The sequence below is a fragment of the Anomalospiza imberbis genome, chromosome 16 (genome assembly GCF_031753505.1).
Source record: "Anomalospiza imberbis isolate Cuckoo-Finch-1a 21T00152 chromosome 16, ASM3175350v1, whole genome shotgun sequence".
Lineage (NCBI taxonomy): Eukaryota > Metazoa > Chordata > Aves > Passeriformes > Viduidae > Anomalospiza > Anomalospiza imberbis.
Window position 1 is genome coordinate 5537452 of NC_089696.1, and position 12727 is coordinate 5550178.

Here is a 12727-nt window from a genome sequence, read left to right on the forward strand (position 1 = left end):
CCGGGAGGGGCGGCCCCGGCGGCCGCAGCCATGGCGCCGCCGCCCTCCGCGCTCTGCCTGTTCGATGTGGACGGCACCCTCACGGCCCCGCGCCAGGCGAGTGCGGGACGGGGCTGCGAGCCCGCGGGGATTCGGGCGGATGGCACACCGTGTGCCGCACGCCGCGGGCACGCTTAACTCATTTAACGCTGCTTAAAGACCCGCACGGCGCCGCGCGTTTGGGCTGGTTGTTGCGGAATGGAGGCGCTGGCCTCTGGCAAATCTGACGGCTCTGTTTTGGACCCCAGAAAATCTCGGCGGAGATGGCGGCGTTCCTGCAGCGGCTGCGGCAGAAGATGAAGGTGGGAGTGGTGGGCGGCTCGGACATGGCCAAGATCCGCGAGCAGCTGGGCGAGGACGGTAAGGGCCGGGCTGATGCAATCCGCGCTCGGGGGCCCGCGGGGGCGCCGTGAAGGGCAAGGGGAGGTTGAACCCCGTTCATCCCCCCCTTCCCTTGCTTTTAATTGTCTTCCTGGTGGTGTAGTGTTGCACTCAGGCTGTGCGGAGCTGCTGACCGGCATTTGGAAATCGCAGCCTGCTTGCACCGTACAGCTGTCTCGAGATCAAATCAAGAGATTGTTGCTAATGGTGAAATCCTGCCTTGGTGACAGAGCCTTGGGAGGGCATTTTCACACTGCTGTGTTCAGTGGAGTCGTCTATGTGACATACACGTGTGAGCTGCTCAGCTGTCGAGCACTTCCCAGAGGACCTGGTTTCATGATGCACTCTTGCCTTAGTCCTTTATTCTTTATGGTCTTTACTTAATTGAAGCCACTGACTGTAGTGCCCAGACAGCTGAGTTCGTTTGCCTTCCAAGTGGTCTCCAGTAAACCATATCATCTCGTGTTGTGCTGAGACTCACAACTCCCAGACATCTGCTGAAGATGAGTGACACCGAGGAAACAAACCTAAAGGGCAGTCTCTGACTTGCTCTCGAGCCAGGCCATGTGCCAGGTGTTTGGTCATTCCTTTACATTTAATGCAAAGAGTCATATGCCTCTAAGTAAAACCACAGGTAAGTCAAGCAAATGACTTCACGTGATTTGAGGTGTGCGCTGATCATAGTGAGAAATGGGTCTAGCATTAATCTTGTGCTTGATGCTATGCTGCTGAAACTTCTCATGCTTTAGGAGCTAATGTTTGCTGTATTTTAACCAATTTAACATTTAACACAATTCTGCATTAAGCATTGAGGGGAAATGAAGAGTTACTCTCTTTTTGCTTGTTTGCAGTGATTGAAAAATATGACTATGTGTTCTCAGAAAATGGTCTGGTAGCATACAAAGATGGGAAATTCCTGAGCAAGCAGGTAAGTGTCAAATTTCCAATAGTGAGAAAAAGAAGTTTTCTAAACAAGATTTTGATTTATTTGCACAGTGTATTCCTCTGTAGTCACCCTTTCAAAGACTAAAATTGCCGCTGCTCTCATATATTCGTTCTGTTAATGGATCATTCATTTGGCATGTAATGTTTAACATAAGTAATAGAGAGTAAACATTTAAAAGAGATCCTGGCTGAATTTGCTGCCTTGACCAGTGGTTCCAGTTTACTGCAGGAACAAGCTCCATTTTTTCATGCTTGGCTATAGCAGACATTAAATGCAGCTTTTTGTTTAGGGCTGCTGCCTGTGGCACAGTTTCCTTCTGAAGCAGGTTCAAGTAGGAGTCATATTAAAGGACAGTTTGGTGTTAAAAAGTGAACAAAAATAAAAATGAGAGCCTTTAGTTAGTACCATGTGAGCATCAGCTGATGTTACTGATTGAAGGCATGTTTGTTTCTCTGTGCTATTAACCGTGCCTGATTACCCAATGTCTGTGTTTTCCATGTGACTTGCTTTTAGAATCTCAAATTCTGGACCCTTGGTTGAATGGTGTTTGTTTTGTTAGAGCATTCAGGGCCACCTGGGCGAGGATATCCTTCAAGATGTCATCAACTACTGCCTGAGTTACATTGCAAAGATTAAATTACCAAAGAAGAGGTATGTGCACACAGGCATCTCAGTGTGGCCCTGTTCTCCATGGGGCATATAAAGCTCAGCTCGGGATGCTCAACAAAAAAAAAAAAAAAAAGAGTTATTTCTGCTTGGGGAGCAGTGCTATGTGTGTGAAACAGAGCCCTGTCCATGCATACAAAGACAAGTTCCCAGCTGGAGCACAGGGTTTGAAATGCTGATTCGTCACTTTTATGTCAGAGGGAAGGAGATTCAGTTTTGAAGTAGGAGTGTTCCCTTGCCACGTTTGGAATTGAGCAGCATAGTGTTTTGCAGAGATGAGATGTGCAGCCAGACCAGCTCTGTGTGATGTGTGAGCTGCAGCTGCTGCAGACACTGAAATGTGCCGGGTGAGGCAGGGCAGGACACTGCCCACATGGCTGTGAATTCTGCGGCTTCACCCCACGCTGACAGCCTGGCCTGTCAGGCTGTGAGCTTGATGGGATGCTCCAGTCACACTTGGTAAACCAAATGGTACTTTTAAAAGCCAGTAAGGATGATGAGGAGGTTGCCATATTCAAAGTCCAAAAGACTTACTGGTGCCAGAGGTACCTGCATGTAGTGAGACAGGTGATTCTCACTGCCTTTAGAATTAAATGGAAATTTATTGTGATATTTAGTGTTTGGAGCAATTTTCTCATCTATTTTCTGTCTTGTTATCAATTCCCTTGCAGAGGCACTTTCATCGAGTTCCGAAATGGGATGTTAAATGTGTCCCCCATTGGAAGAAGCTGCAGCCAGGAAGAACGACTTGAGTTCTATGAACTTGATAAAGTGAGTTACAGCTCTTGAAAAATGCCTAGCTCTCCTGGAGGAGGCAATTTTAAAAACTTTTATAATTTGTACAGTTTTTCTTTTTTTCATTTTAATCCTTTCCATGTGGTTTAACTAATTTCCTTATTCAGACCTCAGGAAATTGGCAGTGTGGGTTTTTTTGTTGGAATAAAAGGATTACTTGCAGAAGGGTGAGTTTGGCTCATGTTTTTAATCCAATATCCAGTGTAATGAGCATCCTGCTTCTGTACATGGGGTTTGTAAAAAACCCTGTCCTAGGTAAAACCATACTTTCTTGGTGTCCTCTATAGTGTAATCAGCCTGGGTCCATTCAAATCAGTAAAACCATTCTTTTTTAGAGGTGGTTTTGGGTTATCTTTTCATTGGTAAATCAACACAGTTACAGCATGTAACTGTTGTTTGGTTTTGTTTTCTTTTTTCCTTAACAGAAAGAGCATATAAGAGAGAAATTTGTAGCTGATCTACAAAGAGAATTTGCAGGCAAAGGCCTCACATTTTCAATAGGTAATACTTTAAAAGAATGTCATTTAAAACATCAATTAATTTAAATTTCATTTAAGTCCTACTCTCTTAAGGCTGTGACATCCCATCTCATTTGTGTGACAGGTCTCTCTGGGGGTGGTTGCGAGACTGAGCCTCTTTTTCCTCTCAGGTTTTTGTTGGGACATTTTAATTGAAATCCATCAACAAAGAGAACTTCATTTCTTGTCATCAGTTCATTGTCCTTTAATGTCAGTTGTGTGACTGATTCTGCTCATTTTGGAGCATATTAGATGTTTTGGATTAGTCAGAGTTGTTTCTGTGAATCAGTTTTGATCAGAACTACTCCCTCAGTGCTGTTCCAGTTGCCCTTAGTTCTTCAGTTATATCTGCATTGTGTGGGAGGAAAGAAAGAATCCAAAAGCAAGTGCAAGCTTAAGGGGAAAAATATAATAAGGGAGAATTAATTTTTGATGCATTTTTCTTTTTTACCATCTCTCCTAATATATTACCACACTCCTGCCTTTTATTACTTTTCAGAATTGCAAAGAATGATTGGCATTAGTGCTGAAGCACTAAGGCAAAAGTGCTGTGCAGTGCAGCTCTCCTCTCTCCTTTATGTTGTAAATTCCTTTTGGACACCTGCTCCAGCTGGGAGTCATGCTCTTAGGTGTTGGTGAAGGCCAAGGGCTCAGAATTGGAACAGCTGTTGTCCTGTTAGGGTGTGCTGAAAGGGCTGATTTCTTCCCTTTCCTACTCTGAAAGCCTTAGGAAGTCTTCTGCTTACAATTTTATGGCTGTACATGTATCAGTGGCTGTGTTCACTTGTCTTTTCTAAAAGTAAAGAGGTTAAATTTAATTCTTTTAAAAGGTTCATTTGGATAGCAGTGAGTATTTGGAAACATGCTCAGACTTTGTTGAATGGATAAATAATCTCTGAATCACAGCACTAATAACTGATACCCTATAAAACACTTTCTGTACTTGCAGAACTTAACTCCAGGGTCTCACAACATTTCTGTGTCTTCTGCAAAGCTCCCTCTCCCTAAAATCTTACCCAGTTTAGGTTTTTTTTCCCACTTCCTCTCTTTAAATGAGACATACATTCTTAAAATGAGACAAGTCTTGGTTCCTCTCTCTCCTAGGAGGACAGATAAGCATCGATGTGTTCCCAGATGGCTGGGATAAAAGGTACTGCTTAGGAATTGTTGCCAAGGATGGATACAAGACTATTTATTTCTTTGGAGACAAGACCATGCCAGTGAGTACATTAGTTTGATGCACTGATTTGAAGGCTGCTGTGATTAAACCTCAAGGAGTGCAGATTCTAACCTTATAACCTTAATCCCAGCAAGAGCTGAAGTCAGGGCATAAACATGTGTCCATGTTTACCTGGCTGCAGATGGGAGGTTTTCCTTGTTTCCTGAATTGAACACGCGGTTCTTGCCTTAACAGAAGTTGTTTTAAAATTGAACTTCTGTAATTCTGTTAAACACCTAGGTGACATGACTGGGTGAAACTGATTGTCCTTGCCTGGTCAGTGTAGATTGATTTTTTTGTTGGCTGGTGTTTATTAAACATATTTATTTCCTGTCTTATTTATCGCTGTGCCTTTGCTCACTACTCTGTCTGTCTCCACCCTGGGGAACTGAACAGAGTCCCTTGTCCCTCATCGTGGGGCAGAGCTCTGCAGGGCAATTCAGAGGCATTTAAAAATCGTGAACAGAGACCTGACAAGAGCTTGTGAGGGCAGTGGCAAGCACAAGGACTTGCCTGAAATTAAAGTTGTCTGAATATGGCCAAAGGACAGTGTCAGGCTAAGTTTTATAAGAAAGGGCTTGGTTTGATAAGAACTCAAAAAAGATAAAGTTTTTAAGAAGAAGACAAGCTTGAAATTAAAGTTTTTTCCCTCGACATCAGCTGCAAAATAACCACCTGTCCCTCTGGCACAGAGCTTACAGACAGTTCATTTTAGACCCTCTAAGTGGCAGTGCAGCATTTCCAGAGAGTTGAAGTACTGAGAGCTGATGGTGACGCTGTGGAAGCAGTGTGGCAGACAGAAATTTGGAATGAAGCTATGGATAGATTTTGGGGATCTGTGCTCATACAGGGGCAGTGCTGTTATTCACTGAGCCTAATCACGGCAGGCTGTTGGAAAAAGACAATTTTCCCCTGTTTCCTTTCATGTGTCCCTTTTTGTGACTATGATTTATGTTAAATAAAATTAAATAATCTTCTGCTTCCAGGGAGGGAATGACTATGAAATTTTCACAGACTCCAGAACAGAAGGCCACAGTGTCACATCCCCACAGGATACAAGAAGAATCTGTGAAGAGCTATTTTTTAAATAAAAGACTTCCAGAATTCACACTTCCAAGACGGTTAAAACAGCAAAATAACTTGAAACATCATCTTCATTCTGTATTGTTTTTTTTTTTGTAATTTGTCATGAATAGCAGGTGCTTTGCAGGTCAGTCCTATAAAAGTTTCCCTTCTGAAGGGAAATGTTTTAATTGAAGACCCCTTGCTGACTGGGGGAACACAGCAGAGCTCATTTAGCAGTATCCTTTCAGTTTCCAATCACATAAATTGTTTTCTTTTTGTTTGGTTGTGGGGTTTGGGATATATTTTGGGTTGGTTTTTAAGATCCTTATAAAATTCCTTACCTAATTAATTACAATTTAGAGAGGGAAGGGGAGGCATATTCTGCCTCTAGTTGATTAATGGTCTCAAAATTGGCCTGAAAGGCTTAATCCCTAGTATTTTTATGTTGAGGCAGCTTTTTAAAAGATGCACTTGGTTTCTTTTTTTTAATACTTATCATGTGCTATATTAATTAACATGAATTATAAGACAGTTCTTGTCTAAAACTGGAAGATGAGTAAAAGGGAATGATTTTATTTCTTCCTGGGGTTGGGAAGGTGGCACTGAACCAGAAGTTCCTGACTGCCATCCCTAGGAATGCTGGACCAGCTGGTGCCAAAGTTCCCTCCTCCGAATGAATGTAGTCAAAGGCACAAGTCAGATCATGGTACCTACACTCTGTGCAGACCAAATCTAAAAAATCATTTGTAAATTCAATTAAAATAACTTCAGCATATTAGCAAAATATATTTCTGTCATTTTCTGATGATTTTCTGAGATTCCTGGTTAAGGCATTGAGAGTAGGTGGGATTTTTCATACTACAAAAATTACCTAAATTATGTTCCTATTAAAATTCAAGTCAATGCCTGACAGTCTGTGTAATTGTAATTTACTTTTCTCATCTGGCATTCGGAAAGTAATCTTGAGTATAAACGGTTTGACTTAGTAAAGGACAATAAAATCTGATTTTATCATGAAAAAATACTGGTTTGATTTGTCATTTTGGTAAATAAAATACTTGAAGCAGACCTGTTGCATGCTGCCTGTCTGTAGAAAGAAATGAGTAATTTGAATCTTTCCAGTTCCAGGTTCATGGGATACTTGCAGAGTAAAAGAGCAGAGAACAGAATCTTTGTGTACCACCTGAAACCCCCAAAAGGGCTTACAGAAACCGAGGGAGCTGCAGTGCACCTCATGCACCAAAACTGTTTTGTCTTCTAGCACACTTCTTCCCTAGCTAACTCCTGTTTTAATGGGAGCTGCCCTGGGAGCAGGACCATCCCTCGTGTAGGAATGCTCTTTAAGGACAGACAATTTAAGAGCTGCTGCGTTCATTGTTTTCAGCCCCAAACACAACATTGCTGACTGCTCTGTCTTGCTCCTCTGACATGTGCTGGCCTTGTTATTTCCTAATTGTTCTGGTAACTGCAGTCAGTGGCTGTGAAAACATTTCCTTAAATAAAACTTCAGTCACCACACAGGGGTGCATGTGGAGGCACCTGCATTCTCCCCTTCTTTAAAGCTGATCCTCTTCAGCACCAGCGACCCAGGGAGCAGACTGGAAACACATTAAAGCTCTGAAATGGTTGCATTTATTGTAAAGAAAGCAGGAGATGATATTCCAACAAGCTGCACAGTGATAAACCCACCATTACCAAGGCTTATGGGTCATAAAAAACAAAACCAAACCCAAACCCCCAGTACACCGTGGTGTAACACAGGCACAGCCAAGGGAAAGCAAGCCAGCACAGCAGTTCCTGACCCCACATCACACCTGGGAACAGATCAGCTGCTGTGAAAGGCTCAGGCCACATCCTGACAGCGAGCACCTCTTGGTGAAGCTCCAAATACACAACTGAAGCTACACTGTTTTATACAACTAACAAGACTTGTGCCTCATTTTTTTTTTTTTTTATTTGCAAAGTCAATAAAAATCCACTGTTAAGAAAATAACAGAGTAAAATGCTTCATTTCAAAAAAAAAAAAAAAAAAAGATGTGGAAGGCAAATAGGAACAAAACCAACTTTGTAGCACTACAACTACACGAAGAGTCTGGGGAAGGGTGGCCCTATCACATCCTACCAAGCAAGTTTGCCAGGGAGACAGATGCAGAATTTACTTCACCAAGGCAGCTGAGCCTGCTGAGGAACTCACACAGTATTTCATACACAGGCACCTGGGCAGCACACACCTGCTGGGCAGCAGTGCAGGTGTCCTGCCTGCCCCCTGGCACACCATGGCAGTCAGCTGTATGCAGTCTAGAAGGCAAATTGTCAGCCTTGTCAACATTCAGACACGCTCAGAGGCTATGAAGTATCCACTACAGTTTTCTACCACTTAACCTTGAAGCAAATTTAAATTTGGGATGGATTTTTTTTTTTTAATACTGGCCTATAAAATCTGTTGCTAATCAACCATCAAGGCACCTAAGTAAATTCACAAACCCCAGCTTTACCAGTAGAACAGAGTTTCCACACCGTGCAGCCACACCATTTGCAGTGGTGCACCTGATGGGCACTGGAGCATAACCACCTGATGGAGATTTTCCACCCCGTGGCAGCTGCTCTGTTTGTGAACTTCCTTCCATGAGGAAAACAGATCAGCAATGAACACCTCTGTCTGTCAGGCCAAGGCATTCAGGCACTGTTATCAGCAATAAAGGTACTGCAGCCCTGGAAGAGCAGCCCAAGGGAACACAGGGCTCACCCAGCACCCAGGGCTCAGAGCTGTGCTGGACCCTCTGCTCTAGAAGAGCTCTCCTTGAAACCTCTCCCCCCTTCCCCTGGGCATTTCCTGGAATCAGTTCACAAGACAAAAGAAAACCCAAACCTCCCCTCCTCCACCAAGCACACAAACTAGGTCTCTTTAAATACACTTCTTGTAAACACATTACGCTAGATATTTTTTTCATTAGCATTTGAATTGCCTTTTTTTTTTTTTTTTAATCAGGCCAGCTGTAAAAAATGGTAATTTTGGCCTGCTTCTGCTTTATTGACAATGCAGTATTTCCTCACACACAATATTCTTCAGCCAGGTCCTGCAGCCAGTTGTCGAGCAGAGCCCACGCTGGCAGCAGCCACGCTCCAGGGGACACCTCAGGAGCTGATGACATGCCCCGACCACGTCTCGTGCTTGGTGCCAGGGGCCAGGTGAGTGATCACCACCTCCACTGCCTGCAGCTTCTCGTTCTTGGGAGGGATGGTGCACATCTTGTAGGTGACCTCGTCGCCTGCCACGGGAACGTACTCGCCTTCAATGCTGTGGAGGGAAGCTCCAGTCAGTCATGAATCACATAAACACTCGTTCTCTTTTGCAGCTTACTGAATTTTTTATCATAATTGTTATCTTAGATGCTCAAAGTACTTCAGGGATTTTATAGAGCCTGTCATCTATCAAAGTCTGAGGCTGATTTTGGTTGTCTTGCAGTGAAATCCTATGAAAATACTATAAACACCACCCTCGCCCTAAAAAAATCAACCAACCACAAAAAGTAAAAAATAAAACCCAGTAAAGCCCATAAAAATCCCCACTCTAATCTGCCTTAAAGAATACTCAGGTGATCCCAGGCTTGGACTGAGAGCTCTGCACCAACACCTCACTTGCAACAGCACTAGAGGGCAGGGCTGCCACTGGCTGCCACTGACTTTGGGGATATGGTTTTTAAACTAAAGAAAGTTGATCTCTTTTTGGTTAACTTCCCCCCCCTTCTCACTTAAGCTTTTAAAGTTTCAGTTGTTGTTTTTTTTTCATTTTTTCTTAAAAAGAATTATACCATGTAATGACAAGATTTTTACCTTAAGGTTATTCCACCATAAAACAGTTTGTGGAGAAAAGAAAAAAAGAGCCCAAGTGAGATATGGTATCAAATATTTCAAAGTTACTTGCTGTGAGAAAAGAGAGTTCTGCTACCCTGATGTGGTAGCCTGCAGAAACACTCACGCAGCACTCAGGGAGATTTCCAGGAGGCTCCTAGCTGGCCTCCCCCAGAGTGATGCCAGGGGATGCTGCAAGACCTGCACTGTGCATCTGCTACTGCACGTGAGCCCGTGGTTGGAATCACTGGGAGATGCCAAAAGAGCTTCACCTTCTGTTCAGAACAAGGTGCTGATGAAACAGAGATCTGCAAACAGCCCTCCTCACCTCCACCCTGTGTTTGAGATCAGAGCTTTGTAATAAAAATCCCAGCACGTGCCACTGACCACTGGCAGAGATTCCTCCTGCATTGCCATGAGGTCTGACAGTACAGAAGATGCCACTTCACCTTTCTTTAAATGCACCTTACACCAGCCCATGCTCAGCTTCCCCTGCCCTGACAGCCTAGGCTCTGCATTTCTCAGTGAAGGTCCTCAGTGTTTCTCAGCAGGGTCTGTATTTGGGAAGAGATCAACACTAATAATAAATTCTACTGGATGCCTAATTGGTGAGACTTGCTTGTGAATTCCTGTTACACTGGAGTCCAAATCTGGACTAGGTCAGAAGTTTGTAATGCACCACTGAATTTGGTATTTGCCTTGTCTGAGAGCACACTGGGAGCATGCTCACCCCACCCAGGAATTTCACCCCATGTTTTGTTAATAGCAGGGATCTCAGATTTTAGCAGTACCCTTTATATCCACTCTCATTTTGTGACCCATTAATCTCAGGGCTTTTCTATTGCAGGAAAGGCTGGCAGGACTGATAGGAGGTAAATACACTGGCCCCTACTGCCAGTTCTGACCTCACATCAGAATTTGCTTCTCCTCGCAGTTCTGCAAAACTTCTCCAGCTCCATCTCCAGCACTGCCTCTCCCCAGCCCTTCCCCTTTTGAGGGCTCCTGTCTGACCCCTGCACTGCAAGTGCAGCTCAGGGAGCTGTGCCAGGCTGTGGTGAAGCAGCAGCAGCCCATACCCAGACAGGACAGGGTAACCAGGCATGTACGAGGGAAGCTAAAAATTACCCCTAAATCAAGGCTTCTCCCATGGGAAATTCAAAAGAAAAGTCATTGTTTGCTAGCTGATTGTATCAGCATGATATTGAAAAAGCTTCTGTATCTAAATATGAATCTAAAACCTGCTATGAGGAGTTAAAGGCATTCCCAAGGCCTGGGGTTTGAAGTGTTTGAGGGAATAAGGTCCTTCAAACTTTATTTCCCTGGAAATACCTGTACTCCAGAGCTGCCCCTGACCGTGGCAATCAGACCCAGGAGGGCATGTCCTAAGCTGAACCCTTCAGAGCAGTGCCTGGCAAAATGGGAGTAAATTGAAGGCAGAAGAAATATTTACAGAAAAATCAAGATAAAGGCTCCTTCATCAGACCTGACAGCCCTTTCCAACCCACGCAGGCTGATCCAACTGACCTTTATTTACTTCCAAAGTCTCCAGCCACCCTGTCAGCCCAGCCAGTATCACCCTGGACAGGCTCTGTTCAAGCTCTCACATCTGACCTTTGCTGTGGCTGTCCTCCCCAGTCACTGCCTGCATTTATGCCCCACTTCCCCCAGTTCTAACAGGTTTAAGATCCTTTCAGGTGTGAAGGGATTGCACACCCAACCCTCACTGTCCTTCCAGGAGCAGAAACTAAATTACCTTTTCTAGTGCCAAAGGAATTTGCCACCAAAGACCCAGAAGTTTACCCTGACCTTGAAACAGCAGTTTTGCAGCAAGGATGTACTGGAACCTGATGAGGGGACACAAAGCCCCAAGAAGAGACACAGGAAAGGGTTGAAAGACTCAAACCAGAAATGAAAATAAAAATGGTATATTAAAAAAATTATATCACCTTTCCTATTTAAACCTCTTGAATCTCTTGATCTTTTGTTGCAAAACAAAAGAGAAAAAAAAATCTTGCAGGGAGCAGGAGCAGGAACTCGTCACCACTGCACAGCCACCCAACCAAACAGATGCCCTGCCCAGGAAGGGATCTCAGGTTTGGCTGAAACATCTTTTTTTTTTTTTTTTTAAATAAACAGGAACCTTACATGTTTTTTAAAATCTCCTGTAAAACAGGATAAGCCACGGTTAGTAAAATAAATGTTTGAAATCTGCAAAAGTAGGTAAATATGGTTAATGCAAAAGGAAAGTGGATTGGCAGTCTCCTGAAGCACCAATACAATAAAGCTTTAAGCTCCTGAAAAATGGAGGTAAATTAGGTGTCACTGGAATATTCAAAATCAAGTGAGGAAGAAGTACAGCTTGAGCATTAAAAAGGCTGGGTGTTTGGTTAGGGCATGTTTTGTTTAAAATGGAAATATGAATATGTACCTGGGCAGGTTCTGGTAAGATGGGTGTTGCAGGTACACCGGTAACAAAGTGATTCTGCTTTCCCAAGAAATAAGACCAAGTGAACCAGTACACACACAGAGAACATGGCCAATATACCCCCCCTGCAGGGAGAGGGGAAGCCAAAGCCCAGACTGCAGGGCACACTCCGCTCTCACTGAAAGCCACCACGTCCCTCAGGCCTTGGGAGGTCAGTGTTTGGGGCACTGCCTCTGTTAGCTCCTGGTCTGCCAAGGAAAAAGAAATAAACCAAAATATTTGCTGACCCACTCTTATGCTGAATCATGAGGTGAATTCCTCGTGTTCCTTCTACTGAACAGATCAGATTATCCCCAGGACCTGCAGAGCCCTAGCATTACCCACACCAGACAGGTGCACTTTTCTCTGCTAGAGAGCATTTCTTGCAGGGCTGAGCATCATGCTGACAGCATCAGATCCTTTCTGAGTTTCACTGCTTATCCAAGCTGACACTACAAGTGAGTGGAGCTTGTGATAAAACCTCATTCAACCCCAGGACAGCTTCATCTGACCCCTCCTTTGCTGTCTTTCCTCACTGGTTGAGGTGACCCTATCCCACCAAGGCCAGGCCTGTCCTTGCACAGCTGTGTATAAAGGTTGTGGCCACACACACGTCTCCAGTTTCATTTTCTGCTTTTGGCCTTTAAACTTTCCTCCCACAGATCAGATATCCTTTTGTCTCCTGCAGGTTTGTGATCACTAGTTACTCTTGGTGCCTAACAAATACGAGATCATTAGCTCATTGCCCCCAGTGCACACAAAAAGCAAGAGGACAAAGGTCC

At 44.0% G+C, this 12727-nt stretch overlaps 2 protein-coding genes and 1 long non-coding RNA gene across 4 annotated transcripts in view; 2 read left to right on the plus strand and 1 right to left on the minus strand.

Moving 5' to 3' along the window:
• Positions 1 to 241: 241 nt before the first annotated feature.
• On the plus strand, positions 242 to 5715 carry PMM2 (phosphomannomutase 2). The gene is made up of 7 exons (XM_068206721.1): positions 242 to 399; positions 1272 to 1348; positions 1926 to 2017; positions 2704 to 2803; positions 3253 to 3328; positions 4450 to 4565; positions 5551 to 5715. Exons 1-7 carry the CDS (start codon positions 303 to 305, stop codon positions 5653 to 5655), a joined length of 663 nt encoding a protein of 220 aa, XP_068062822.1. The 5' UTR covers positions 242 to 302; the 3' UTR covers positions 5656 to 5715.
• An 87-nt stretch (positions 5716 to 5802) lies between these two features.
• LOC137483542 (uncharacterized) lies at positions 5803 to 6697 on the plus strand. The gene is made up of 2 exons (XR_011004504.1): positions 5803 to 6288; positions 6319 to 6697. It is a non-coding gene; the product is annotated as an uncharacterized lncRNA (long non-coding RNA).
• Positions 6698 to 7238: 541 nt separating this feature from the next.
• Positions 7239 to 12727, minus strand: part of CARHSP1 (calcium regulated heat stable protein 1) — a 36358-nt gene continuing 30869 nt past the window's right edge. For both annotated transcript variants that reach the window (XM_068206724.1, XM_068206722.1), the window contains one exon: positions 7239 to 8927. In XM_068206724.1, coding sequence (XP_068062825.1) covers positions 8765 to 8927 — 163 coding nt within the window. In that variant the 3' untranslated portion in view covers positions 7239 to 8764. The remainder of the gene's footprint in view (positions 8928 to 12727) is intronic.